We start from the raw sequence: 27,658 nt of genomic DNA, 5'->3' as shown, positions 1-27,658 counted from the left end.
AATAACAGAAAACCAGAAAAGAAAGAAAAACATAAAACAATACAAAGGGGGTGCAAAAAACCCCAGCCCCACCAAAGGCCTAAGGCCACATCCTCCTAAGATCTTTAGCTCCTGCCAAGCCCCACAAGATGACATCCTCCTGAATGTGTTGCATGATGGTGCGGATGCTTAGAGCCAGGCTTTGCTAGGCAGCTTTGCGTTCACTTCTTCACTCACAGATTTCATCATATAGGCACCATGGCTATATTTGGTTAGTTGAGTTGCTCCTTTCAAAAAACTTGAAGAAATAGATGGTTCTATATGGTCTAAAATCCAAAAGCTTCTAGAGGAAATTGGAGTTGCCGGTAGCCAAGACCTATCATGTTCAGAAGTCTCTCTGCCTGTTTGTATGCTTTGTGGACTTCTAAAGTCAAAGCACAATTTCATTAGGTTGGGATTCCTGTATGTGCTGGACAAATTTCTTATGCGTTGCAAACTATTATTGGATGACAGTGATATGCAAGACCACACAACTTCTGATCATAGCAAGAATTGTCTTGATAAAGCTTTTGCAGTTATAGATATTATGAATAGTTCTTTGTTACTTGTGGTTCAGGACAATGAGACGGACCATATCAACATCTTAAAGGTAAATTCCTTATTGTCTTAAAATTTCGGTGCACATATCAAGCATACATACAAGTCAGCATCATTTACGTATGGTATCAGTTGCCTTACAAGTTAAAGGTGACTTAAGTTTTCAAAAAAGTGGATCGGCTACACCCTTCTTTCTTTTAGTGTTAAAAAACATATTTGGGTTAGTCCTCTTTCTGTTCAGTAGGTTTTACTGCATGCAACAATCGTTCAATCACAAAGGATTTTATGATAAAGTTCGATGAATTAGGCTTTTCAAGTTTCAATGTTCTTAATCTCAGAATTCAAAAGTAATTAATAATGTACATACTATTACTTTCCTTTATTATTGATTAAAAATTAGAAAAGATTGTTTGGAATCGGTTGAATTTCTTCAAATCGGTTTATTATTCTGGACCTCCTACATAATGAGGTACTGAAATTTACACCGATAGCCTAAAATTGATTATCTGTGATTCACACCTTCCTCTTTCAGATGTGTGATATGCTGTTCCCTCAATTATGCCTGAGAATTCCATCCACAAATGCGATGCATGTCAGGGGCCTTCAGTCCCTTGGTCAACTTTTTGGTTGTACATCCAAGAACATCGATAATCATTTGGATGCCCTTGCATCACACCAAAGTGTTGGAAACAAGAATCTTTGCCAGAGTGAGACATTGCAAGATATGGGCATGGATCAATCTGGTCAACCCACTTTATTCTGCGAAGCATCAATGGCAACACTACTGAGAGGACTTGCAATAGCTCCCATTCAGCTTAGCCCGTGTACCAACTTCTTTATTTTTCTGGCCATTGATACAGCCTGAAGGGGCAGCCAGCGATGACATTGCATTGGGTATTGCTGTTGGTAGCACAGGAAGAGGCAACCTTCCTGGTTCTACATCAGATATTCGAGCAGCGCTTCTTTTACTTTTGATTGGTAAATGCACAGCTGATCAGGAGGCACTAAAGGAGGTAGAAGGCAATGGGGTTCTTCAGGTATTGTCCTTATACTCCATTATCTTGGTAGGTTAAGTTGTAATGTGAATCTAATGCTTGATATGCTTCCATTCAACCAACAGGGGCCTTCTGGATGACACAGATTCAAGGGTAGCATATACTATTCTGCTGCTTTTCTTTTGAAGGTATGACTGAGGCAATTGCTGATTGATTATTAATAATTCTAGTGTTCTACTCCACTTTGCACTAACACAATCTGTATGAACAGAGAATGATGACAGAGGAACTAGAGATCTACCAACGGATGCTTGAAAGCCTCATCTCAAAAGCTCAACAGGTTAAGGTTTTCTCCCCAATCTCAAAAAGCTCAACTGGCTAGCTAAAAATTAGCTCTAGTGCATCCAAACATGAAGTGCTTCAACTAGCTGTTAGCCAACTAGCTAGCCAATTTTGGCTATTTTGAGCTAAACTTTTAGCTCAACAAGTAACTAGCCCTAGCTCATTCAGTCCCTTAATGTAGGAACAATGCTGTTATGCATCTTTACATAGGATAACTCCTACGGACATGTTGAAGCACTTGAAACCTCTTAGCAAATTTAATTCCATGTTTATCCTATCATCACGTTAAGCCAGTGTAACAGTGAGAAACTTGTGGGATACTGCAGTTATCAAATGACCTAGGAGTCCAATGACAAGGTCGCGATGACATTTCTATGGATAAAGATCCAATTTAGAATCACTGCTTTTGGATGTGTTTATTGCAGAAGAACCTGAAGATGTTCCTCTGCTCGTAACTAAGAAAAAGTGTGTCCTTCTGAACTAATCCATTGTTACTGTCATCATTATAACAATGTGAATTTGTCTGTTAGCCTTAAGTATTATTACTTGACATATTGCACACTATTATTTTTAGAGCGAAAGGTATTGTTAGCATACTGTATAGGCCCATGGGCCTTTAGGGTGTTCGGTTGGCCCAGGAGGGTGGTCGGCTGCAACCCTAGAGCAGTGGCGGCTGCAGCCCCTCTCCCCTTTTTGGTAGTATTGGATCTGATTGGCAAGGTGTCCCTAGATTAGCACTTTCCTGATTCTCTAGATTAGCACTTTCCTATTTCTGGGACATCCTTGCCTACATGTACTGAGTCTTGGGCTCTCTCAATAATCAATCCAATAATCATTTCCCAGCCATCCTCTTTCATGGTATCACGAGACCGGGACTAGTCCTTCCCCTCTCACTCTTCCGCTGCACCTCTGCGCGTCCTCCCTGCGCGCCGGTATGGTTGGGACACCTCCACTCTCCCTCGTCGATCCTGCCGACCCCCACCGCCAAGACGACGATCCACCCCCACAGCCCGACGCCGAGGCTCGCCGCGCCCTCCGCAAGGCCGCCCTGGCCGTCGCCCAGGCCGCCGAGCAGGACGCCGCCAACGCCTCCAACGAGCGCGACGCCGCCGCAGAGCGCGTCCGCGCTGCCCTTGCTCGGGCGGCCAAGGCCCGGGCCGACGCCGCCGCCGCCGCAGATCCCACCGACCAGCAACGCGCGGACGGCGAGATGAGCGTCCCCCACGCCATGCTTCTCCACGAGGCCGCTGCTGTCCTCAATCTCCACGCCCAGGCAGTCTCCGTGCAGAACGCACGCAGCCTGGTGCCGACGGTACTCGACACCGCTGGCAACTACCCCCGTTGGCGCGAGCAATTCCTCCTCGCCGTCACCAAGTACTCGCTTCTGGACCACGTCCGCAGCGACTCCATCTCAGCCCTCGCTGACTGGACTCGGATGGACGCCGTCGTCAAGTCATGGCTCTACAGCACTGTCTCCGCTGACCTCGCCGACGCCGTGATCGACCACCGCGCATCCGCCCGTGAGGCCTGGCTCGCCATCGAGGACCACTTCCTTGGCAACCAGGAGACTCGCGCCCTCCACCTCGACGCTCAATTTCACGCCTTTGCTCAAGGAGACCTCTCCATCACCGAGTATTGCAAGCGCTTCAAGAAGATGGCCGACGACCTCGCTGACCTCAACGAACACGTCACTGACCGCACCTTGGTCCTCAACGTGCTTCGTGGGCTTAACGAGCGCTACAAGGACATCGGCGTCCATCTCCGGCGCGGGCGCCCGTTCCCCTCCTTCGCCGTCGTCCGCAACGAACTCCTCCTCGAGGAAATCAACATGGTACACCACCCTGTTGTCCCCTCCACTGCTCTTGTCGCCACTGGTTCTTCTCGCCAGCCTGCAGCGACCAACAGTGGCTCTCCGCGGATCGGCGGTGGCGGCCCCAAGCCAAAGCACAAGAAGAAGAAGGACCGCAGGGCTGGCAGCACCCCTGCTCAAGGCCCCAGCGCTCCCTCAGCTCACTCTTCCGCCCCTGGAGCTCCTGCTGGGTCCGGCGCGACCTGGCCCTCCGTCTACAATCCGTGGACCGGGTCCATTCAAATGTGGCCCGGCACCCGGACCCCTCCACTGTCCCCGCTTCCCCAGGGACGCGCCGGCCCTCAACAGCAGGCCCTGCAGCAAGCTCTGCTGGCCCAGCAGATGCATCTTCCTCAGCAGACTTACCCGCCCTCCGTCCAGCAGGCCTTCCAGCCGCAGCCGCTGGCGCCGCTGCAGTACCAGCCTATGGTTGGCACTCCGGTTTGGGACCAAAACTCGCTGGCCTCTACATTCAGCACCATGACGCTCACTCCACCGGTGAACAACGACTGGTACCTTGACACCGGTGCTTCCTCTCACATGACCTCTCATGACGGTACCCTCTCTCACTCCTCCCCTCCTCGATTTCCTTCTCCCACATCAATTGTTGTCGGTAATGGTTCGCTCCTGCCCGTCACTGCCACCGGCAAGGCGCAACTTGGCCCTCTTATTTTAAATAATGTTCTTGTTTCACCTCCTCTTATCAAGAACCTTATTTCTGTTCGACAATTTACTATCGATAACCATTGCTCTGTGGAATTTGACCCCTATGGTTGTTCTGTGAAGGATCTTCTCTCGCGGAACGTGATCATCAGGTGCAATAGCTCCGGTCCGCTCTACCCCTTGCAGCTGCCCGTCGCTCACTCCCTTGTCGCCAGTGCTGCACCATCCCACCTATGGCACCGTCGCCTCGGCCATCCCGGTCGCGAGGCCCTCTCCAAACTAGCTTCTGCCATTCCGGCGTGTAATAAAAGTTTGGATCCTATATGTCATGCGTGTCAGTTAGGACGACATGTTCGTCTTCCCTTTGGTACTTCAGTATCTCGGGCGTCAAATAACTTTGATCTTATTCATTGTGACCTATGGACATCACCCATTCCTAGTATCTCCGGTTACAAATATTATCTTGCTATTCTTGACGATTGTTCACATTACTTATGGACATTTCCTTTACGCCTGAAATCTGACACTTTTTCCACTCTGTCTAACTTCTTTGCCTATGTGTCTACCCAGTTCGGCAACCGCGTTAAGGCCGTCCAAAGTGACAACGACAAGGAATTTGACAACTCCAGCACCCGCACCTTTTTACTCACGCATGGCGTCTTGTTTCGCATGTCGTGTCCCTACACGTCTCCTCAGAATGGTAAAGCTGAGCGAATTATTCGCACCACTAACGATGTCATCCGCTCTCTCCTGTTTCAGGCGAGCATGCCCCCTTCATATTGGGTCGAGGCGTTGCACACTGCGACTCTCCTCCTCAACATCTTACCAACCAAGACGCTCGATTTCTCGACTCCGCACTCTGCCCTTCTTGGTAGTGCGCCGTCCTACGATCATCTCCGCGTTTTTGGTTGTAAGTGTTACCCCAATCTCTCGGCCACTGCCCCCCACAAACTTGCACCCCGTTCTGCTCTTTGCATCTTCATCGGCTACTCTGCTCACCATAAGGGATACCGATGTCTTGACCCTACCACCAATAGAATCATCATCTCTCGTCATGTTATCTTCGACGAGTCCACCTTCCCTTTCGCCGAGCAGCCCTCACCGCCCGCAGCTGCGGACTTCACCTTTTTAGATGAAATCCCTAACCTGACAGTCCCCCCTATAGGACTGCCAACCATGTCTTCTGCAGGATCTCCAGGCTCCTGTGGCGCTGTTCTTCCTGCGCCTCCAGTTCCCCCGGGGTTCCACGTACCTCCACGTACGGGAACTGCACCCTGCGCGGCTCCCTCTTCACCGACCGGGGTGCCGCCTCCGACCGCCTCCGCGCCACGCGCGGCCACGCCTGCGGGACAGACCGCGCCACGCGCGACCACGCCTGCGGGACAACAGGACATTGCCGCGTTGCCACACGCGGCACCATCTCCACCAAGCGCGCAACATCCAGTTCTGCGTGTCTACTCCAGGCGCCCAGTGCCGGCCACCGCAGCACCACCTGAACCAGTTCCGGCCGGGCAGGCTGCTCCACAACCCGGCCCTCTACCGCGAGGTGCTGTCGCCGTTCCTCCCACGGTTAACCATCATCGCATGGTGACCCGGGCCAAGGACGGCTTCCGCGTGCCGGTCCTCTACCACGCTGTGCCCTTATCTCCGGTGCCGAAGACCTTCCGCAGCGCCCTGGCCGATCCAAATTGGCGGGCCGCTATGGAGGAGGAACATACGGCGCTTCTTCAGAACAAGACTTGGGACTTGGTTCCTCGCCCCAGTCACGCCAACACTGTCACCGGGAAGTGGATCTTCAAGCATAAGTTTCATGCCGATGGTTCCCTGGAACGCTACAAGGCTCGCTGGGTACTTCGGGGCTTCACCCAGCGCCCTGGCATTGACTTCGCCGAAACCTTCAGTCCCGTCGTCAAGCCTGCAACTGTTCGCACAGTACTCTCTCTGGCGCTCTCCCGTCAATGGCCTGTTCACCAGCTCGATGTCAAGAATGCATTCCTACACGGCACCCTGACAGAGACAGTGTTCGCTGCTCAACCCTCCGGATTCGAGGACCCTGCTCACCCGGACTTTGTCTGCCGTCTGAACAAGTCACTATATGGGTTAAAACAGGCTCCTCGTGCTTGGTACAGCCGCTTCGCCACATACCTGGTATCCCTGAACTTCGTAGAAGCCAAGTCAGATACTTCGTTGTTCGTCTTCCACCAAGGTTCAGACACTGCCTATCTACTACTTTACGTCGATGATATTGTTCTCACTGCCTCTTCGACACATCTACTGCGGAAAGTCATCCTGGCTCTCCAGCGGGAATTTGCTATGAAGGATTTGGGAGCACTTCATCACTTCTTGGGGATGCAGGTCCAGCGCACTTCTGATGGTATGGTTCTCTCTCAGCGGCAGTATATGTTGGATATCTTGGACCGTGCTGGCATGGCGGAATGCAAACCTTGTACCACGCCCGTTGACACCAGTCCCAAGATCTCTGCCGACTCTGGCGCTCCAGTCACTGACCCGTCAGATTACCGCAGTCTTGCCGGTGCCCTACAGTATTTGACCTTCACACGGCCCGACATTGCTTACGCCGTGCAGCAGGTCTGCCTTCATATGCATGACCCGCGAGAGCCTCACCTGGCTGCTCTCAAGCGCATTCTTCGGTACGTTCGGGGCACTCTTCACCTGGGTCTTCATCTCCGACCGTCGACTCAAGATGACTTGGTGGTTTACTCTGATGCTGACTGGGCTGGCTGTCCCGATACGCGCAAGTCCACGTCAGGCTACGCTGTGTTCCTCGGCGACAACTTGGTCTTCTGGTCCTCCAAACGTCAAAATACTGTTTCTCGCTCCAGTGCAGAGGCCGAGTATCGCGCTGTAGCCAATGGTGTTGCTGAGGCTTCTTGGCTACGACAGCTCCTCCACGAGCTACACATCCCGCTTCGCAGTGCCACTATTGTCTACTGTGACAATGTCAGCGCAGTCTACATGTCATCCAACCCGGTACAACATCAACGGACGAAGCACATCGAGATAGATCTTCACTTCGTCCGTGAAAAGGTCGCCATGGGTGCCGTGCGGGTTCTCCATGTTCCCACGACATCTCAGTTCGCCGACGTCTTCACGAAGGGGCTACCTTCTTCGGTGTTCACTGAATTTCGGTCCAGTCTGAATGTCCGTGGCTAAGCACCGACGTTCACACTGCGGGGGCGTGTTAGCATACTGTATAGGCCCATGGGCCTTTAGGGTGTTCGGTTGGCCCAGGAGGGTGGTCGGCTGCAACCCTAGAGCAGTGGCGGCTGCAGCCCCTCTCCCCTTTTTGGTAGTATTGGATCTGATTGGCAAGGTGTCCCTAGATTAGCACTTTCCTGATTCTCTAGATTAGCACTTTCCTATTTCTGGGACATCCTTGCCTATATGTACTGAGTCTTGGGCTCTCTCAATAATCAATCCAATAATCATTTCCCAGCCATCCTCTTTCAGGTATAAAGGACCCTACTTTGAATCATATAATAATAATAACTATAATAATAATAATAATAACTATAATAACAATAATAATAACTATAATAATAACTATAATAATAATAATAATAATAATAATAATAATAATAATAATAATAATAATAACTATAACTACAACAACAACAACCCTAAACCCTAAACAACAACACTAGTCTCTTATCTGTACTTATGAGGTTACTAATATTTCTTGTTTATAATTTTGCAGATGCTATGCGTGTGTTTGGTTGCAGGTCCTGTGGTAGCCTGGCTTACTACATGCCTTCCCGCATGGAGATGGTTGAGCATACATGCATCGATGCAAGTTACGTATTTGTGAAAGTCTTTTACCTGCATGCAGGGATACGCGTGAAATGGCCGTACGTGATGGGCCATGCTCACATGAGCCCGGCTACACGGACAGGCATCCAATCACCACCTATGTGAATGATGTAAATTATCGATGGGGGCATGTACATGCCTCTGAATTTGTTTGTTTATTCTTTGTTAGACTAGTCACTGTCCAAGAGAGTCACTGTGGATAATCCTGTGTTATGGACAGAGACACAATTCTACAATTTTGTATTGCTGAACCATTCATTGAGATCTTGCATTTGCATGTATGGTAACTGACCAAAGGCGTGTATGTTTGTAATTGCTGATTTTTTTTTTGCAATTTAGCCCTTTTTCGAAACAATTTTACGTTTGGATCTCTAAATGATATAATGTTATTTTTGGACCCTTTATTCGGCTCCATGGCTCATGGTGCTGAGGTAACATATCTCGCTATCATAGCCTATGGCGCCGAGGTATCTGGTGAGCTGACAACTAGGTACGCGCTGGCAGCTGATGTGGCCTACCTCGATGCCACGGTATGTGGCGCCGAGCTAGGAGATGGCGTCGGCCGTGTGATGGTCATTGGCCCCTACTTGCTGCCGGCCACTACCGCTGTCGCTCTAACAACACGACGCTAGCTGTCCCAGAGCCTGAGAGGCGGGCGGACGACCTCGGCCTACCCGGGAGAGGCGGAGGCGGCCACTACCGTTGCCGCTCTGAGGCTGAGCGCAGCGGTAGCCGCGCAGCCTCCCCCTCCCCTTGCATGCGGGCTACAGAGACGCCCCTGCACGCGCAGCGCTTCCCCCTGGAAGTCCCTCTATGCAGCCGGAGGGAACAGGAGCACGCTGCAGATAGCGTGAGTCCGCGAGTCCCCTCCCACTGTTTGTTTGTTCGGTGAGTTTTTAATAGGTGAAGAAAAAATGGTAATAAATGATGAGTAGGTTTGGATAGTGATATTTTATAGTTGTAGTGAGGTATAGGGGGAGAATATAGAGAGAACCGCTGCGGGAGATGAAAAAGTAGGGGATGAAATGTTGATGATGTGACACAAAAAAATGATATAGGGGATAAAATTTAGGGTAACCGTTGCAGACAGTCTGACAACACGACGCTAGCTGTCCCAGAGCCTGTGTTCAGCGGTTACCCCTAAATTTCTCCCCCTATATCTCACTCACGTGTCACGTCAGCGTTCTTTTCCCCTATATCTCCACCCTGTACAGCGGTTCCCCCTAAATCCTTTCCCTATACTCCACTATAATCATAAAATACCATTTTCCATACCTATTCACCATCTATTATCAATTTTTTTCTCAACTAATAAATACTTCTATGCACAGAAACCGAGGTAACAGGGCCGGTTGTGGTACCGCTACATCTAGCGGTGTACTATTATCAATTTTTTCACAGATAGGGAGGAGCTAGGGATAAGCGATGTACGCTTTAGCGTCACCCTGTAGCCCCTACATGCACTAAGGGGAGGATAGGGGTTGAAAGCAGTCTGAGAGGCGGGCGGACGACCTCGGCCTACCCGGGAGAGGCGGAGGCGGTCCCGCGAGGGCCGCGACGACGTGCGCTGCACAACGCCCACACACTAGACTAGAGTTGAAAGGCCAAACCTACACAATGTCTAGCTGTAGACTGCACTAGTGGCTACTGTATGTTGTTCTCTGCCGACACCTGGTCTGGCGTCAAACCGTGGAGGAACGTGCCACTACTACTGTACAACACGGAGTAGTACTATTCTAGTCGAGGATTTAAGGAATCAACGGCCGCAGCACTGACTTAATGTGTGTGCGCTCCCGCGTAGGGGCCAACGGCCATCACACGGCCAACGTCATCTCGCCAGAGATCGTGGCGCCAGATATCACACGACCAACGTCATCTCCTAGCTCGGCGCCAGAGATCGTGGCGCCGAGCTAGGCCACATCAGCTTACATAGTTGCCAACTCACCAAATACCTCGGCGTCATAAGCCATAGCGACAAGACGTGTTACCTCAGCGCCATGAGCCATGGCGCCAAGTAAAAGGTTTAAAAATGACATTAAGTCATTTAAATGTTCAAACATGAAATTGTTTCGAAAAAAACTAAATTGCAAAAAAATCGGTTTGTAATTGTGTAGGGTGGAATATATTGATTTGGGGACCCTACATTGCATTGTGCGGAACTGCGGATCTTGTCTTGTGATCTTGTCCATCTAATCTTCTATCTGTCGAGTCCAGGATGCAAGAAACAGTAGACCATGCATTAGATCCAGATGACCACTTCATTAGAGCTAGATCGTCTATTAGGGGTAATTCGGTTCGGTCTATTCAAGTTTGTGAAATTTATTCGGGTTTATGAAATTTTAGGTTCAAAAAATAAGAACCAAAAATTTTAAAATAATTTTAGAAACCAAATCCGAATAGATTCACAATTTTAGTTCGGTCTATTCGGTTCATTGAATAGACCCGAATAGTAGAGACTATTATCTTTTATTATAATATATACAATAATTAATTAATTGAAAGTACTATTATTACAACAAGTGACTAAAAAAATAACATACATATATACATATGATATCATGATTTTTAGTTAATAAGTTCATAAATCACATAATAATACCATCACATATTAAAAGCTTTTTTTATATTTCGGGTTATTCGGATTTTAAAGGTTAGGAACTGAACCCATATCCTAAAATATAGCATATATATATGAATCGAACCCGAAAAACAGAATAGATCGATAATTCGGTCTATTCGAATTCAGGTTTCGGTTTTAAAATGTCTACCCCTGCACTTCATCATCATTCCAGCTCGGCTGCTTCCACTCCTGCATCTGTGCATGCTTCGGCGTTTAAGATCGATCGCCTACACCATCCCCACGGCCTCGTCATAAGCTTCAATCATTTGCAAGTTGCACCAATCCACAACAGAAACAATCAGTTGCGCATTTGCTCAGGCAGCCAACAAGGGCGATCCATCAGCTGATGAAAAATGGGCCTACTATATGACCTACAACAGCTCAATACTGATCCGAGTTTTTTTTTTAAAAAAAAAGAAAAAAGAAAAAAAAACTTGTTACCAGAATAACCAAAACCTTGTGGAACATTAATTAGCTGCTACTCTTCCTACACCTCTGTGCCACCAAGACACACACAGTCACCCTACTCTACCAGCATCAATTCCTGTCTCAAACAAAGCAAAGCAAAGCAAAGCAATCCATCATTCTGTTCTGCACATTGAAAAACAATCATAATAGCCTGCTGAGAGACTTGATCAGAAGCTTGATGTTCTGCCTTGTCGTCTCATCACCCGTGAACCCAGAGATGTCCGAGCTGATACTCTGAATTAGTTAAAATTTAACCAAGGTAAGGCCATGTCGTTCAGTTCCATAAACAGATACTGTGCAATGATGTGGGTAAGTGAAAAAAAAAGACAGACCTCAATGTTCTTCAGGGTAAATATAAGGGTGAAAATAGACTGCTTAATAAGATCCGTGTTCTCTGGGGTGAGCATGGACGACTTCAGCCTTCTGCAAGCCAGCATAAGGACAAACTAAGGGCCTAGAACAACATTAATTACTCACTAATGGCAAGTAAAATTCTGCACTTATCCTATCACTATAATGCACTCGTTACAGCACAGTAGGAGTTGTTCTGCTGTGCAGACAAATAAATAGGAATCATCAAATATTGCCAGTTCCCCTGGATACTGACAAACCTCACTATCCACTGCATGTGTAAGTGTTCCACCTAAGGAGAGAAAAAAATAATATGCTTCATGTATAAAGATTATCCGGTACATCGTAGTGCATTCCAGCGGTACCTTAGGTCAACAGACGCGTCGGCCAGGCCTTTAGCTATAGTCTCCACATCCTTCAGCAGATCACTATCACGGACTTCAGAGAGCAAAGGTTGCATTTCTTCAGCTAAATCCTCAATCTGTTCCACAGCTACCGTTTAATTTCATGTACATCACATTCAACAGTACAAGTATCTTCCAACACAATTGTAACCATATTTTGCAAACAGAATAAATACACATGCTATCTGGAGGAAAAATCACACTTCATCGATTGTTTTCATTTCCAAACACATGCAACATTGAAGGAAGGATAACCAAACATCTCCACACACACAAAAGAGGAAGAAGAACCTAACACCACGCTCCAACTAAGTGGAGATCCCCTCCTCCTGACCATTACTCATAAAAGCAGAGACAGATAAACATGCGGGGAACATATGTTGCATAGTGGATCTGTTCTACAACATTTCAGCAATCACTAAGACTAAGGTATGAGCCATTGCTGATTGCAGAGGTAGCATGCTGGTATTTGGAATATCTAGTAGTGTGCCAAGGCAAACAAGTTGAACTGGAAATCTATCTTGATAAATAATTAACTAGAGAATGTTTTGAACCTTGGCACATGTTGGCATGTTAGGAAAAGTTGCGCGGCTATGCAGAATGAGTGGCTGATAAAGCCCTCGTGATAGGGAATACAAGGCATTTGAAACACGCAACCTTACTTAGCGGTACTGGCTGAAAGAATCTGGTTGCACATGCATTCCAACAAGGTAACTAAATTATAATTTTGCAAACAATTAGAGAAAAAAGTTGGAAGAAGGAATGTACCCGTGTAAGAAGAGGTTGTGCCTCTTCCATTATAGATGCAACCTTTTCAGCCAACTTATAGCTTTTGCTAACGCCAATCTCCTCCATGTCTCTACCTAGTCGGGTAAATATTCCCACCAATGCATCTAAGCTTACACCTTGCTGTCCTTTCATCCTCTCTTTGTCACAGAGAATCAAACCTTCTTTGGTGCAGTCTGGGTCAAGTGGTCCTACTGAAGGTGCAGGGAGTGGATCCTTGGGTGTGATATCAATGAGTGTCTCCATTAGAAGACCCGACTGATTAACCTCGACCACTGAATTCCGTGGTATGATGATCTTATCATCTCCAACCTGCAACAGAAGAAAAGAGATTTAGAAACACAATAACACAGACAATATGGAAGAAGTTAATAAAAAGAAGTATGGGTACCAAATCACTAGCAAACGCTAGTAATGTGAAATAGGAACGCAGACCTGCCTCTGCAGAAACTTAAGACTAATATGGATATGTGATGGTTATAAATAGATGAACATATGGATGGTAGAAATGGAGTGATAGTTGCGTGTTATCATCATCAATAAGGAGAGAGGTGAGTGAAGAGTTGGTTGGACTAGAGGAAATACCTCTATCAATCAGAAGAAGGTTTGGGTCGGAGAGTAAGCACTGAGGCAATGCAATTAACAATTTGAGGAACAGGAAAGGAATGTAGGTTGGATATATCGAGTTGTGGTTAGTCAGGCATGCAAGGAGTACTAGTATCACGGGAATTGATGGTTAATGAATGAGTGAGCGAGCTATGACAGAGAGGGAGTGTGTAATGGTGACCTCAACGGTGGCATCGACGCTCCTGAGGGAGGAGTCGACGCGGACGACGGAGCCGACGGTGACCCCTCGTATCCGGACGGGCGTGCCGACGCAGATGCCACACGCCTGCGTGAACTCGAAGACGGTGTTGTACTTGCGGAAGCGGGAGCGGAGCTGGAATCCCCTAAGCCATGCGAGGGCGAGGGCGAGGAGGGCGGCCCCGGAGACCATGAAGAGACCGACGCCGCCCTCCCAGACGCTGCGCTTGCCGAAGCCATAGTCGCCGAGAGGCTGCAGGGTGCGGCGCCAGAGCGCGCGGGGCACCTCGACGAGAGGGTTGGTGTTGGAGCCGTTGTCGGCGTCCGGCGCGGGCGTGACGTCTCCACCGGTGGCTGCCAGCAGCGAGGCGCGGCGGGGCTTGAGGACGGGGAATCCGGCGCGGTGGGGGTGGCGGGGTGAGACGGAGACGAACTGGGGAGGGAGGAGGAGGGATTTGGCCATTGAGGACGGCATCGGAGAAGTGGCTGCTTGTTCTCGGATGGATCCTGCGAAATCAAATCAAAAGAGGTTGAGTGGGGTAACTGGATTTGGATTTGGACTCAGTCAGTTGCGAAGGGGGTCGTGCCCTGCAAAGCGGAAGCTGGATTTGGATTTAGGGGGGACCGGGCGTTGTAAGCCTCCTCACATTCAGAAGCGCGGAGGAGGAAGGAGAAGAGATGGCTCAGTTGCGGTGGAGTGGATGTGCCGCCGTGCCGGCGCTGAGGAAGAAAACGGGCGGGCGGTGCGGCACCGTCTCGCGTCCCGTCCCGTCCGTCGGACTTCCGACCAACCCACCCTACTCAATCCAAGTTTTTTCCCCACATGTTCGTTTTGCTTCCTTCTTTTTTTTCACGGATAATTACAGAGTGCTACTCCCTCTCCCTCCGTTACGTATTTTAAAATTCAAACTTTATCTTCTATCATTTAAAGAATAATTATTTTAAATTTATATTTAGAAATATTTTTTAATGGGTAGACTTTTGTTCTATAAACCTATGTCTAATATTAGAGTAACTCCAACAAATTCTCTATATTCTTCCTAATCATATAAATAGGGACCTTTTTGAATATTCTTCCTAATCGATATAGATAGGGACTTTTTGAAAAAACTACTCTGTGACGATTTATTCAAATGGTTATTCAAATATAGTTATCTTCTATTATAGGTTTCTCGCTAACCAAAGATATAAAAACATGAATGACTCTGTAGAATATAAACAACATATAGAAAAGCTATCAAAGATTATAAAGATATACAAAGTAGTTTTTATACAAATAACTCTCCAAATTTTAATTTAGAGAGTGAAATTTAGAAAGATTTTTGAGATGCTCTTAGGTAACTAAAATTTCCGTCATAATGTTATTCCTTCGCATTTGTGTCGTCCGTGTCCAGCGTTCCTATTTGTCGGTCTGTTCTCGTTTACATTTCTATTTTTACCGTGAAACCATAGAAATCGGTGCTATATAGTAGAGAAGAGATCGAGATTGTTGATGTAAGGTGACCAAAAAAAGTGAGTAACATAAGTAAAATAAAACTTCTACTTTTAATATGGCCTTAACTTTGATAGTTTGATCCAATCTAACCACCACAACATTTCAAGAACCAAAAGGGGGGGGGGGGGGGTAGTGTCTCGGTCCACTAAAGAACTTGTAGTTTAGGGTGAATCAGGTTTTAAGGTATCGCTCGCTAAGTTGATCTGCACTACGACATCTATAGACTTTAACAACGACGTGAACTCATCTTCTACTAGAATATATCAATCTTCACTGTTGCTAATAATGATGAGTTTCTCGCTCTTATTTGGACTAGATGCGTTTAAAATTTGAAGTCACTTTCAAATAATCTTAAGTGATAAAATAAATCACAACAACAAAATAAATGATAAGTTACTACATCTTTTGAAAATAAAATGAGTAGTCAAAGATTTAGAGAAAAAAGTCAACGGCGAACGGAGAGCTAGTACTTGTTGGTGAGCTCCGTGTTTTTGCAAAGTGCTCTTATCCGTAGGGCAACAAATGTGTCTTCAACTTGAAGAGGTGTGGGAAGGAATGTCCTGATGTATGAGTTTGTGCTTCTGCTGCTGTGTTTGTGTTCTCCTCCTCTCACCATCTTTTGCTATTTTTGAAAGGACTTGGCTATCAGCCTCACGACCCCCCTCCTCCTTTCATGCTCGAGCCTCTGTTCTCTCGCATGATAATCATCATGCCAAGAAAAGATTGGTGCCACTAGATTGGATCTTGGACAAGGAGGAGGAAGAGAAGGAGGAGGAGGAGGAGGAAGAGATGCTGCAGCGGGCAGCGAGCAATGCATATTCATGGTGGTGGGCAAGCCACATCCGCAGCAAACAGTCAAAATGGCTCGACAACCACCTCCAAGGTAATGAATGATTCATGCATGATTTTTAATGTGCGCTGTGTGATTCGTCCTTGAATTCGCAGATATGGAACACAGGGTGAAGTGCATGCTCTTGCTCCTTGGGGAGGAGGCTGATTCCTTCTCGAAGAGGGCAGAGATGTACTACAAGAGGCGACCTGAGGTGATCACTCAGGTGGAAGAAGTATACCGTGCATACAAGGCTCTGGCTGACCGGTATGACATCATGTCAGGGGAGCTACACAAAGCAAACCACACCATTGCCACTGCCTTTCCTGACCAAGTCCAGTATGCAATGCTGGAAGAGGAGGAGGACAACATCCCAAAGGCGTTCACCCCAGTGGATCCACGCAAAATCCACAAGTCAACTGTCGATGGGTTGATGATGAAGAAGAATAAGAAGAATCCTGGGCGGTCCATGGACGATGGAGGAGAAAAGACCACTCCTCTGGTGGCAGTCAGTAAGGAGAATGCACGGGAAGAGATCAGCAGGCTACAGAAAGCTATACTGGTCATGCAGACTGAGAAAGAATTTATCAAAAGCTCCTACGAGAGTGGCATCGCAAAGTACTGGGACCTTGAGAAGGAGATCAACGACATGCAGGAACAGGCTTGCCACTTCCAAGATAAGTTTGATGAAAGCGCCGTGATCGAGGATGACGAGGCCAGAGCCCTGATGACAGCGACTGCCCTCAAGTCCTGTGAAGACACTATCGTCAGGCTGCAGGAGCAGCGCAAGGCATCTGCGCAGCGCGCGGTGGGAGAATCGGAAAGGGTCAGGGTTCTAAGAGACAAGTTCGAGGCTATAATGAACAAGCATGGCAGATCTCTACCAGCTGTTTCTCTGGAGGAGGAGAGAAACACTCGAAAGAACCACTGCCCGGAGGAGACGATGGAAAGTGTCCATGTCAAACAAGAAGTTGCGGTAGACATAGTAGCTGACAAGATCAAGGAACACTTTGAGAGGGGCTGCGACATCTCCATCGCACAAGTCACAGAGAGGATCGATGAAGTCGTCAACACGGTCGTTGACTTGGAGCTCATGGTTTCATCACAAACCTCTCAGATAGACCGGCTTTGTCAGGAAAACAAGGAGCTGGAGAGTTCCCTGCAAAGCCTGGAGGATGGATCAGCAGATGAACTGACCGAGAAGCTTATCAGGCAAGCAGAAGAGGAGCTTGTCAGGGCTCAGGCTCTCGAAAGCTCCTTCCACAAAGACGAGAGCACAATCCGTTCCAATTTCGTAGAAGCGATAAGCAGGTTCCATGACGTGTCGGAGTTGCTGCTATCGCCAGTTTGCGATTCTGCACACACGTCCCATGACGTGCCGGAGTCGTCTATGGAGGAGATTGCTGAACAACCCCATGCAGAGGCAGACAATGCACTCGTGGCAGCCAAAAGTGAATCATCATCATGCATGGAGATGGAGCAACAGCTCGACGTTGCCCAAGACAAAATTTCATGTGACGATCATGGGACCTCACTGCTTGAGGACGCCAAGAGAAAGCTTGCAGAGATGGAGCAAAAGAACCAGGATTGCCTGAATGAAATCCGGGCACTCCGAGAACAAATCACGAGCTGCTCCTGCTCTCGCCGGGGTCACAGGAGGAGACCTTCCATTTCAAGTGACGCCTCCATTAGCCTGCTCAAGGGCCCGACGCTGTCGACCATCGCTGAGAACGCCTCACCTCTCCAAGACAAGTTCAGAAGGGACATAGACACGCTCTTGGACAACAACCTGGAGCTGCTGATGAAGTTCAGCTCGTCGCTACAGCGGGTGCAGGAGTTCCAGAGCAAGCACGACGGCTTGCAGCACCTCATCAAGGACCAAGACGGCGGCAAGCAGGACGGGACGACGGAGAAGCAGCTGAGGGCCTTCAAGACGGAGCTGCAGGTGTGGTCGGAGCAGAACGCGATGCTGCGGGGGGAGCTGCAGTGCAGGTTCGCGTCGCTGTGCGACATACAGGAGGAGATCACGGCGGCGCTGGACGACCAATACCAGGCCGCCAAGTTCCAGGGGGAGATCCTCAACATGCAGCAGGAGAACAACAGGGTGTCGGACGAGCTGCAGGCGGGGCTGGACCACATCAAGGGTCTCCATGCGGAGGTGGAGCAGGCGCTGGCCAAGCTGCACAAGAGCGTCAGCCTGCCGCCACAGCAAGCAGGGGACGACGGCGGCGGCGACTCCAGCTCGCCTGCCCATGGTGGCAGCAGTAGCAACCTGGGGCTCGTACCTTCCAACAAGTCCAATGTTCCGTTGCAGTCGTTCCTCTTCCCGGCCAAGCCCACCCCGGCCAAGCCCAAGAAGACGTCTCTGCTGGCCCGTGTCACGCCAGTGCTCCCGAAGCAGCCGGTGGACATGAGGTTTCTGGCCAAGCTGCCAAGGTAGCAAGCAAAGCATGTTCTTGCCCTCCGAATAGATAGATACATACATCTTTGCCTTGGTGGATTGTTCAAATGAATTCTTTATCAAAATATATTGCAGGAGATATGTAATAAAATCAGTTTGATGTTATAGAATTCATTTCAAAAACAACATTAACAAAATATATTGCAGGAGTACTGCTTATTGTAGAATTTATTGTTTTTAGAAGGTGCGGTGCACGCATGAATGATAAAAAACATCCATCCGTATTCAGCTCTACAGTTTCAGTCCAGAATGAATGGCAACTACACCACCCACGAGGTTCTCATATTCCACCCTCTGGAATCCGGCTTCCTGAATCATCTGAGCAAACTTTTCCTGCCAAGGTTCACAGGGTCTGGTTAGTATGTTACCCGTCTTCTATCTAACCCACCCCCGAAAGAATATATATGCATGTTTTGCGAGATGATTTGCATAAACCCCAAGATGAGATGATGGGTGGGGCAGAAAATGCCACAAAGAATGTAATCATATGTTCATGCTTGTCGATAACAAAAGTGCTACTAATTCACAGCACCATTACCTGATTTGGAAACCGACGGATGCTCTCAACCAAGTATTGGTACGACTGCCGATCACCAGCAACCAGCTCTCCAATAGTCGGAATCACAGAAAACGAGTAAACATCATAACTGAAAAAATAAGAAGGGCAGGAATTTTGAAAGAGAACAGTCAAAGATTGACGAATAAACATGATTGACGAAACTTACATCTCTTTAAAAACAGGGACATCCACATGACTCAACTCCAAGCATAGGAACCTCCCCCCTCGCTTTAGAACCCTGAAGCAAGACAATTGATGTGACAGCAATAACATTTTAGAACCATCAACTAAGCAAAAAGATTCTGAAATATGCCAATTGATATGACAGTAATGAGATTTCAGGACCATCAAATAAACAAACATGGTAGAATATTAAAAAAAAGCTTAAACCATGAAACTGCACATGAAGACAAAAAAAACTTAATCATGAAGAACAGACACAGACACTGAAGTTCAAACAGTAATAAATGAAACATGAGCAATAATAATTGTTAGGTTTCTAAATTAGCCAACCTGTAAGCTTCTGATAGAGCTTTCTCAATGTGCGTCACATTTCTGATCCCAAATGCAATAGTGTAACCATCCATAGATCCATCCTCAAAACTCAGAGCTTCTGCGTCTCCTTGTATCCAGCTAAGACAATGCTCTTCGCTATAACCTGAAAATAAAAACTCAACTGTTGAACAACATCACCCACAGTTGAGATAGAGACCAAAAATATATTAGGAATTTCATGCTTGACACCTCTTTCTGCAGCACGCTTTTTCCCAACATTTAGCATATTTGGATTAATGTCACAGACATAAATGTGGGTGTCTTCTTCGGTTTCAGTAAGTGTACCCTGCATAGCTCTGTGACTCACACTCTTAATTCTTTCCAGTACACGAAAAGCAACATCACCTGAAGTCAAAACAATGACATGAACAGTCAACGAATTTTTTTCCTACTACAAATTTTTGCCAGTACAAAAACTCCTGGCAATACAACCTTTCAACAGAGAGCAAAAAACAAGAAGCATAAACAAAATACTACCTCCGCTCTCAAATATTTGTCAGCCGTTAGTTCATTTTTGAACTAAAACGTGACATATAAAAAAGAATGGAGGGAGTACATGGTAGCAACTGAAAGGACTATGGTAGCATCGATTAACATTTGTACAAAAATAATGCAGGCCTCCCGAAAGGACTAACAAACAACATATACTCATTTTTATCAAGATAGAATTAATAATGTTTATGATACTAGTAAAAAAGTGTATTTGTTATTTCTATGGTGCATCTGAAAGCAATGAGAGAAGGGGATAGATATTACCTGTTCCACCAGCCACATCGAGATGCTTCATTGCCGGAAAGGGGTTCAGCTTGGAAATAAGCCTGAAAGAAAAGAATAAGAGGTTAAGTGATAAAGGAAGATATCCATAAAAGAAATGGAAAGGGTAAGCAGCAGCAACCTGTCCTTCCACAGCCTATGCAGGCCGACACTCATGAGATCGTTCATGAGGTCGTAGCTGGAAGCCACACTGCTGAACACGTTGCCAACCAATTTGCTCTTATCCTCTTCGCGAATCTGCTTGTACCCTGGTGAACTACGAGATTTTAGGATCTATATAAGCAGAAAAAACAAGGAAAATACAGGGAATGTGTACCGAAGCTGGTGGCATGGGAGTGGAGGAAGGCCGCCGCCGCCGCGGTTGGGATGCTTGGGGCCTCGGTCTGAGAGAGAAGGAGTAGGCGTCGTTGGAGGCTCAAAGACGCTAGCCTCCTTGTGGCCTGCATAGCCATTTCTGATCCTTTGTTCCTGTGGTGATATTGAGGGTGTGTTTGATTCAGCTTTCTGAACTAGATTCGCTGCCTAAAATATAGAATCCCAACCAAACGAGTACAACAACAAAATAGATTCTCGAAAATCTGTAGATTTCTCTAGTTCAATTCAGAATCACCTTCTACCTCAGATTTTCCAGATTCCTGTAATCCATGTTACAATTTGTCGTTATCTTATACAATATATAATGGACAGTTGTGTCAACCAAATAAATTTTAGTTTTTTCATAATCATCAACTCACAACAACTTTCTTACAGCTCACAACTAGAATCAGATTTTTCAGAAATCTACAGCTGAATCAAACAGAGCCGGAGAGATGACGCCAAATCACAGTCGCAGTTCAAAAGCATTCGGGTATTCCAATTGATAATACATGGGAATGGGAAATTACAATTAACTTATAGATTGAATTTAAAATTGGTGGATAGTTGAAGACTCCAATCGACCGGACTAATTTACAATTAGTAGCTAGTTGAAGACTCCAAACGACCGGTCGCCCCGCAGCCAGTTGCAGGCCTAGGATTTTAGTGCTGGGTATTCCAAATGCAGGGTTCCAAAAAGCGGCAGTAAGTGCTGGAGTCCGGAGAGGACTGGGGTCACAGCTACTGCCGCCACCGGCTGCGGACGAGCGAGCAGAGCCGCCTCCCTCACAATCCGTCGCCGCCACGACCACGCGAGCGTGCGGGAACCGCCATAGCCACACGAGCGCACTGGCGTCGCTCGGGGCCTCTGAGCCGCGACTCCTTTTGCACGGGGCCGTGTCCCTTAAGCAGGGTTGCCGCCGGTGCCACGCCTCGAGCGAACGTAGACGGGCCACCAAGTCCGTCACGGGCCCGATGGGCGGCATAGCCGGCGGAGGGGCGGCACAGATCCGGGCCGCCGACTTTGGTGGAGAAGCCCCTGGTCGGTACCTCGACGACTATGTCACGGCTGCCACCATGGCAGCGCATGACTCAAGCGACGAGGAAGAGGTAGCCTAACCGCGCCTGTCACCACGACAACGTGCGGAGAGACTCCAAGTGTGTGAATCCAGGGGCGGTTTGGACGATGGGCGACGAGCGAGGATGCATACTTCGATATGTTGTAGCTTGCTGATGACGACAAGCGACGATGACAAACAGCATGATCACATGGATCCACCGTGCATCCTAACTACGAGGGCGACATGCGCCCGTGGCGCATCCTTCGAGGGCATTTCCCCCTTTAGAGATCGATCTCCCCAGAGACGGTGTGGTAGCAGCGGAAGCTGAAGACCAAGGGTTTGAACCTAGACTCATGATACCATGGAGAAATGAGAGAATGTGTATAATTATAATGTGTGTGATGTGTTGCATTGAGACTCTAGGGTGAATATATAGGAGAACATGACTTGGAGAGCAAGAAACCTATACTAGAGATAAGGAAGGTTATCCCGGTATTACAATCAATCCTAAACCAACCATATTAAGAGTTGTCTAATATACTCTAATCCCACATAGCGAAATAATTGGAATTTTGCCACTTGAAATGTTGCCTGCTTGTTACAATTACCCCTATGCCTATGAATTGTGGTTCCATCTGTGTCTATAAAATGTGGGCATGATGTCAATTTTATGAACATGTTTAGTGGTGATGGCAAATATCAGATTCTCTCACCACATAGCAACATTGATTTTTACCTTTTTACAGGATTTTAGCAGATTGGGAGTAACTTATTTAGTGGCATACGCAGCTTATCACATGCAAAATGTGCCTCCCAATGAACAATGCGAAATGCAGAATACATACCTCCGTGAGAAGGGTGACAGAGACCGAAAAGAGGGAGTGAGCCAGGGAAGCGGGGCGACGGGCGAGCAGCGCCGCAGCAGAGCAGGCGAGGGGGGAGGGGGCCAGGCCAACCGTGGGCCGGCGGCGTCGGGTGAGCCAAGGGACGCGGGTGCCCAGGGAGCGGGGGCGACTGGCGAGCACCGAGCAGGAGAGGCGAGGGAGCAGGACAAGGCGGCGAGCGACTGGCGATGGCGAGGGAGGCGGAGGCGGCCTGGGTGCCTGGCGGAGGACGGCTGTGGTCGGAGCGTATCAGCAGCCTGCACTGCGCTTGAGCCTGAAGGCGTGGGAGGCTAGATGGGCCTAATATGCTAGATGGGCCATGGAAACGCCATCTCATATTCAGATCCCAAGTTACCCGTGATTTCTGGTACTGCCTTGGTGTGTCTTCAACCACAAATCTCGATCCACACACACCCGACCATACCCTTCGCTGACTGTGTTTGGACGAGGCACAACTCTGAAAGACTAGGATCGGAGAGATTTTTGCAATAAAAGAAAGCAACAGAACCCAAATGCCAGATATTACTAAAAAAATATTACTAAAAAATATGCCAGAGCAAAACTTGCGCTTCTAAGATGAATGGTGAGTTGCTGACCTTGTAGAATTGAGTGACCTTCTATATCTATATAATTAAGACCAATTGTTGTAAGATCAACTATCGAGCTGGTGATGAAGAATCCAGAAGGAATAACTACTGCTCAAATGATATGAACCGTTTTATTTTATTGAAACCATTAAGGATCACCAGGAACTACATACATACAAAGCCAACCGATCTCCATAATCGACTAATGCAATTATAAGACAGCACTTCGCTATCAAATCCTAAAAACCAAGAGCCCAAATGGTCTCTTTCCACGTAAAGAACTGACTGGACATCTGTCTTTTTTTATCACCAAAGATGTTCTATAACAGTGACTGAGTATGATGATAAAGAACAGAACATCACTTTTAGAAATTACTAAGGCTGAGTCCAGTGCACCGCCTCCCTCTCGCCCCTGCCACGTCAGCTCTCGCCTCCACTCTCGCCCCTGCTGCTCCAGTGCACAGGCTGCAGCAGGCTATAGCCACGTCAGCTTTTCTATTTCAGAATTAAGTAATTCACGCGGATTTATTTCAACGCTCAGAAAACACACAACATAATATTTTTTATTGAATTAAAAATTACAAAGTACATAATAATTAAAATAAAATGACATGATAATTAAAATAAAATTACATAACTCTAATCGGACTCCTCGATCTCATCCTCATCTTCCTCCTCTTCACGTTCCGCTTCCGGTTCCTCTTCTTCGTCATCTAGCAGACCAAGTTCTTTTTCGACCATCTTTACGACCCTGCCATGGGTACGTCTTTCAGCCGGGTCCATATCTCTAGTTGATCGGCCCTTTAGGATGTTCCATTGCTTCAAAAGCTTGGCCTTCACTAATCCACCCCACAAGTTCTTCATTTTGAATGCTTCACTTGTTGATTCGCTGCTCGTGGCTTCCTTCCCTTTCCCCTTCGTCTTTGTCTTTCGCGCAGCCGCCTTTGCCCTATCACGCCCCACTGGTCGGGGCACTTCCTCCTCGGTGTCTTCAGTGCCTCCAGAACTATATTCACCAGAGACTCCGAGTCGGGTTCTCTTATTCGCAGTCGAATCAGATCCACTACCAAGACCATGCTTTGCTGACCACTTGGGCTCGTGGCGAACAACTTGCCACCAATGATGGCGCTTAAATGGATGCCCCATTTTACCCTCGAACCTCGCCATTGCTGCATCCATGACCATTTTACCCTTCGTCCACTCTAGCCTCTTTGGACGCTTTTCCTTCGGCACGGGATTTTCCTCAGCTTGGTTTTCAGATCCAACAGATAAAGGTGCAACTGGAGGAGGTGCTCCATACGTAGGTGGAGCATATGGATGAGGTGCCCCATACGGAGGTGGAGCATATGAAGGAGGGGCGTATGGAGGTATCTGGAAAGAAGCTTGACTTCCGTCCGCAGCAGGTGGAGGAGGGGCATACGGACGTACCGGGAATGAGGCTTGAATTCCGGCTTGGGAAGTTGGAGGTTGACCATATGAAGACGGTGGATATTGATACAAATGATAGGGATAAGGGTATGGTGGTGGACGCGCAGCCGGAAATAGTGCACGGGGGAGTGAGGCTGAAACATCGGAGCGACGATGTAGTGAAGAAGACTCATCTAACAGAAGGGTTGTAGGTGACCCATCGGACTGCAAGAGATCCGTGAAGGTGTTCAAATCTGGGGACCAACCCGACATTGTGTGAAGAAAGGGGAGTTTGGAAGAGAAAAATGAGATGGAATGGTGTGTGGAATGAGCTCCACCCGGGTAGGGGTATATATAGAGGGATTGGGGATGAAATTTGTGATTTTTTGCAATTTTTTTCGAATTTTTTGGACTCCAAACGGTCAAAAACGGCTAGTTACAACGGCTAGCACACGTGGACCAATCAGATCGCGACACGTGGACCAATCAGATCGCGCCACGTCGCTCTCGCCCGCGCTCTCGCCCCGCGCTCTCGCCCCGCCAGTGCCTCGCCTCCCTCTCGCCTCCCTCTCGCCCGCCTCTCGCCCGGGCGGGCGCTCCAGCGCGGGCGAGAGCGAGGCGATATCGTCCGCTCTCGCCGGGCGCCAGCGCCATCGCCCGGCGCCGGCCTCTCGCCCGCCTATCGCCTGCGCGCGGGCGGCAGCGGCCTCTTCTCGCCCGCACTGGCACCAGCCTAAGGAAAGCAAACATCCATCACGCATCCCATAGCTAAGGGAATACTGCCACATGTATACAAGTCGTCACGATTGAGACCTGCGCAGTAGAATTTTTTTTTAGTCACAACTATGCCTACAAACCAAACACACGCATAAGTTAGAACATGCGCATAAGTTAGAACATGTCTAAATTTAGACGTCACAAACTGTAGCAAATAAAACAAACCTATACAAAAATAACCCTATGTATGGAGTATGGTTGTTGCCGTGGAGTGGAGAATCAGAAGCATAGGAGAGTAAAAAAGTGTTTTGGATGACCATATCCTAAACTGTCGGGTCATACAATCCTAACTAGGGCTCCTGTTTAGGCAAGCACATTCAGACCCTTCCTATAACCAGTAAGGAACAGAGGAATGCCCAGAAAGTGCAACAAGAATTCAGTGCAAGGATATGATACGATGCTGCAGTTTCCAAATCGATGCAAGGTCAACATCCATGCAACGGTTTACTCCTGGTTTCAACAAAGAGACGTTGCTGCATCTGGAGATTACAGTCAGTCAGGTAAACATTGCATTGCATAACGGCATTATACTACATTACACAGCTGAGCAAGTACATCACATGACTGAATGGATTTGTCTTGTCCGGCTTCGCTATTGCTACTACTAACTTGCCCAAAAAAACTAAAAGAGAGAGAGAGAGAGAGAGAGATAGAGGATGGATTAATTTTTCAAGATAGAGAGATAGATTGACTGATGAGTCAAGCGATAGATTGATTGATGAGAGTCTAGCTAGACCTATCACTACAGTACTACTGATGGATGACCTAGGAGGAAGAGGAAGATAGGGATAGGAAGCAGGGGGATGATGAATGGAAGGGAAGGCGGATCTATATCTCCATCTGCAACGGAACAGTTGGAATCAGGAGAGCGGACTTCTCATGATGCATATATGACGCCCGATGAGAGCGCCATAAGAAGAACAGCGGCCCTCTCCTCCTCGCTCATGCACTTATTGTGGCGCATCCGGCGGCGCTGCTTGAACGTCGCCTCCTTGCCGAACCCCACCACGTGGAGATCCACGGTGACTTGCTGATCCTTCTTGTCCGTGTCTTTCTTGGTGATGCTGGTGTGCTGTGGATCGGTGGCAGCGGCAGCGGCAGCTGCTCTCTTTCTCGGCTGATGCCGATCCTGCTGTGGATTAGCGACCGCTGTTGTCTTCTTTCTCAGCTGATGCTGGTCCTGCTGCTGCGGATCGACGGCGGCCTTCTTCTTTGGCTGCTGCAGATCTTGCTGTGAGTTGGCGGCGGCGGCCGCTCCTGCGTCGAGACCGATCGCCTGCCTCCTCTTGCGGTAGCGGATGCCGCAGGCGTTGCAGAGGGACTGCAGAGGATACAGACATATAAGATGATGAGCCCGGGACTATTGACTATGATGATAAATAAGTAAAACAAAACGAAAGAGCGATTCGGCGACCGGCCGGAACGAAATGCATTGGAATATGACTGACTGGTGGTGTATGAAAGAAAAAAAAACTAGACCTTGGGGCCCTCCGGTCCTCCGCGCCAGAGCGACGTCTTGGTGGTGTGGCAGTTGGCGCAGGCCTTGGCGTCGCCTGAGGCAGTGGCGGCCGAGGGGGAAGTATTAAGATTGGGATACGTCTCCATGTCTATCTCCATCCCCATTTCCGTGGGCAGGGAAAACAAACCCAAGCAGCAGGCGCGGCGGATAACGATCCTGCAGCAACAAGCTAGTCAGGAGTTGCGATCCGACGACGATGGATCGCCGATCCAATTCGCCGGAGAAGCAGTGGAGCCGAATGCCAAGGGGAAAGGAAAATGGGCGGGCAGGGAGAGCAAGGGTTTTAGCTCGATACGACAGTCAGAGGTGGGTGATGGGCGAGTGCGAAACCAAAGGTAGGATAATGCCAGTGACGGCGTTGCCGATGGAACCCTAACGCCGCCTCGGGCTTCCCTTCCCGCTTCCTCTTCTGTGTGAATGGACGAGAATGCCCCCCTCCCTCTCAGCATTTGGCCCATTTGGCTTGGCACTACGGCCCAGCTGTTGTTCCAGCAAGGCCAGCACCCGGGCAAGGGGCAAATCCAATGCAATGCACGTTCACCATCCTATTGCAAAACACTATTTTACACCGAAAGACCGTACTATTTATATACTACAGTTTAAAATTTAAAAAATAAAATAGCCTTATCTTTGGAGAAGTTTGCTACGCCGTGGCTAGAGCCTCAAAATGCAACACAGACTGGAGGAGCGGGAGCTCGTGGGGGAGC

The 27,658-nt window shown here is 48.1% G+C and overlaps 4 protein-coding genes and 1 pseudogene across 10 annotated transcripts; 2 read left to right on the top strand and 3 right to left on the bottom strand.

Moving 5' to 3' along the window:
• The first annotated feature begins 667 nt into the window (after window positions 1-667).
• Window positions 668-8,536, top strand: LOC100381965 (LOC103650684-like pseudogene; annotated as a pseudogene). Its single transcript, NR_159435.1, has 4 exons — window positions 668-1,613; window positions 1,697-1,759; window positions 1,843-1,911; window positions 8,144-8,536. The product of NR_159435.1 is annotated as a protein-like pseudogene (transcript).
• Window positions 8,537-10,718: 2,182 nt separating this feature from the next.
• LOC100285575 (ABC-type transport system involved in resistance to organic solvents, periplasmic component) lies at window positions 10,719-14,668 on the bottom strand. 5 transcript variants are annotated; one of them, NM_001413614.1, is made up of 6 exons: window positions 14,277-14,523; window positions 13,673-14,196; window positions 12,868-13,197; window positions 12,061-12,176; window positions 11,677-11,767; window positions 10,719-11,578 (listed from the first exon to the last, which is right to left on the bottom strand). In NM_001413614.1, exons 2-6 carry the CDS (start codon window positions 14,162-14,164, stop codon window positions 11,486-11,488), a joined length of 1,122 nt encoding a protein of 373 aa, NP_001400543.1. In that variant the 5' UTR covers window positions 14,165-14,196; window positions 14,277-14,523; the 3' UTR covers window positions 10,719-11,485. The 5 variants fall into 5 exon arrangements, 3 of the variants coding, with proteins under 3 accessions (NP_001400543.1, NP_001400542.1, NP_001151938.2); NM_001413613.1 differs by having other exon boundaries at window positions 14,337-14,523; XR_004851798.1 differs by having other exon boundaries at window positions 11,123-11,578; window positions 11,677-11,987; window positions 14,337-14,515.
• Window positions 14,669-15,534: 866 nt separating this feature from the next.
• Window positions 15,535-18,701, top strand: LOC103636256 (protein NETWORKED 2A). Its single transcript, XM_008658617.4, has 2 exons — window positions 15,535-16,067; window positions 16,130-18,701. Exons 1-2 carry the CDS (start codon window positions 15,752-15,754, stop codon window positions 18,451-18,453), a joined length of 2,640 nt encoding a protein of 879 aa, XP_008656839.1. The 5' UTR covers window positions 15,535-15,751; the 3' UTR covers window positions 18,454-18,701.
• On the bottom strand, window positions 18,527-23,026 carry LOC103636258 (2-methoxy-6-polyprenyl-1,4-benzoquinol methylase, mitochondrial). Of its 2 annotated transcripts, none has more exons than XM_008658618.3 (9): window positions 22,623-23,026; window positions 20,679-20,830; window positions 20,484-20,610; window positions 20,345-20,406; window positions 19,778-19,933; window positions 19,547-19,691; window positions 19,200-19,271; window positions 19,013-19,121; window positions 18,527-18,807 (listed from the first exon to the last, which is right to left on the bottom strand). In XM_008658618.3, exons 2-9 carry the CDS (start codon window positions 20,812-20,814, stop codon window positions 18,706-18,708), a joined length of 909 nt encoding a protein of 302 aa, XP_008656840.1. In that variant the 5' UTR covers window positions 20,815-20,830; window positions 22,623-23,026; the 3' UTR covers window positions 18,527-18,705. The 2 variants fall into 2 exon arrangements, with proteins under 2 accessions (XP_008656840.1, XP_020398352.1); XM_020542763.3 differs by having other exon boundaries at window positions 22,734-22,902.
• Window positions 23,027-25,838: 2,812 nt separating this feature from the next.
• On the bottom strand, window positions 25,839-27,317 carry LOC100284189 (uncharacterized). Its single transcript, NM_001157085.2, has 2 exons — window positions 26,912-27,317; window positions 25,839-26,753 (listed from the first exon to the last, which is right to left on the bottom strand). Exons 1-2 carry the CDS (start codon window positions 27,053-27,055, stop codon window positions 26,310-26,312), a joined length of 588 nt encoding a protein of 195 aa, NP_001150557.1. The 5' UTR covers window positions 27,056-27,317; the 3' UTR covers window positions 25,839-26,309.
• Window positions 27,318-27,658: the final 341 nt, after the last annotated feature.

This window comes from Zea mays, chromosome 8 (assembly GCF_902167145.1).
Source record: "Zea mays cultivar B73 chromosome 8, Zm-B73-REFERENCE-NAM-5.0, whole genome shotgun sequence".
Lineage (NCBI taxonomy): Eukaryota > Viridiplantae > Streptophyta > Magnoliopsida > Poales > Poaceae > Zea > Zea mays.
The sequence above is the reverse complement of the archived record's forward strand: the minus strand, read 5'-3'. Positions and strand labels throughout refer to the sequence as shown.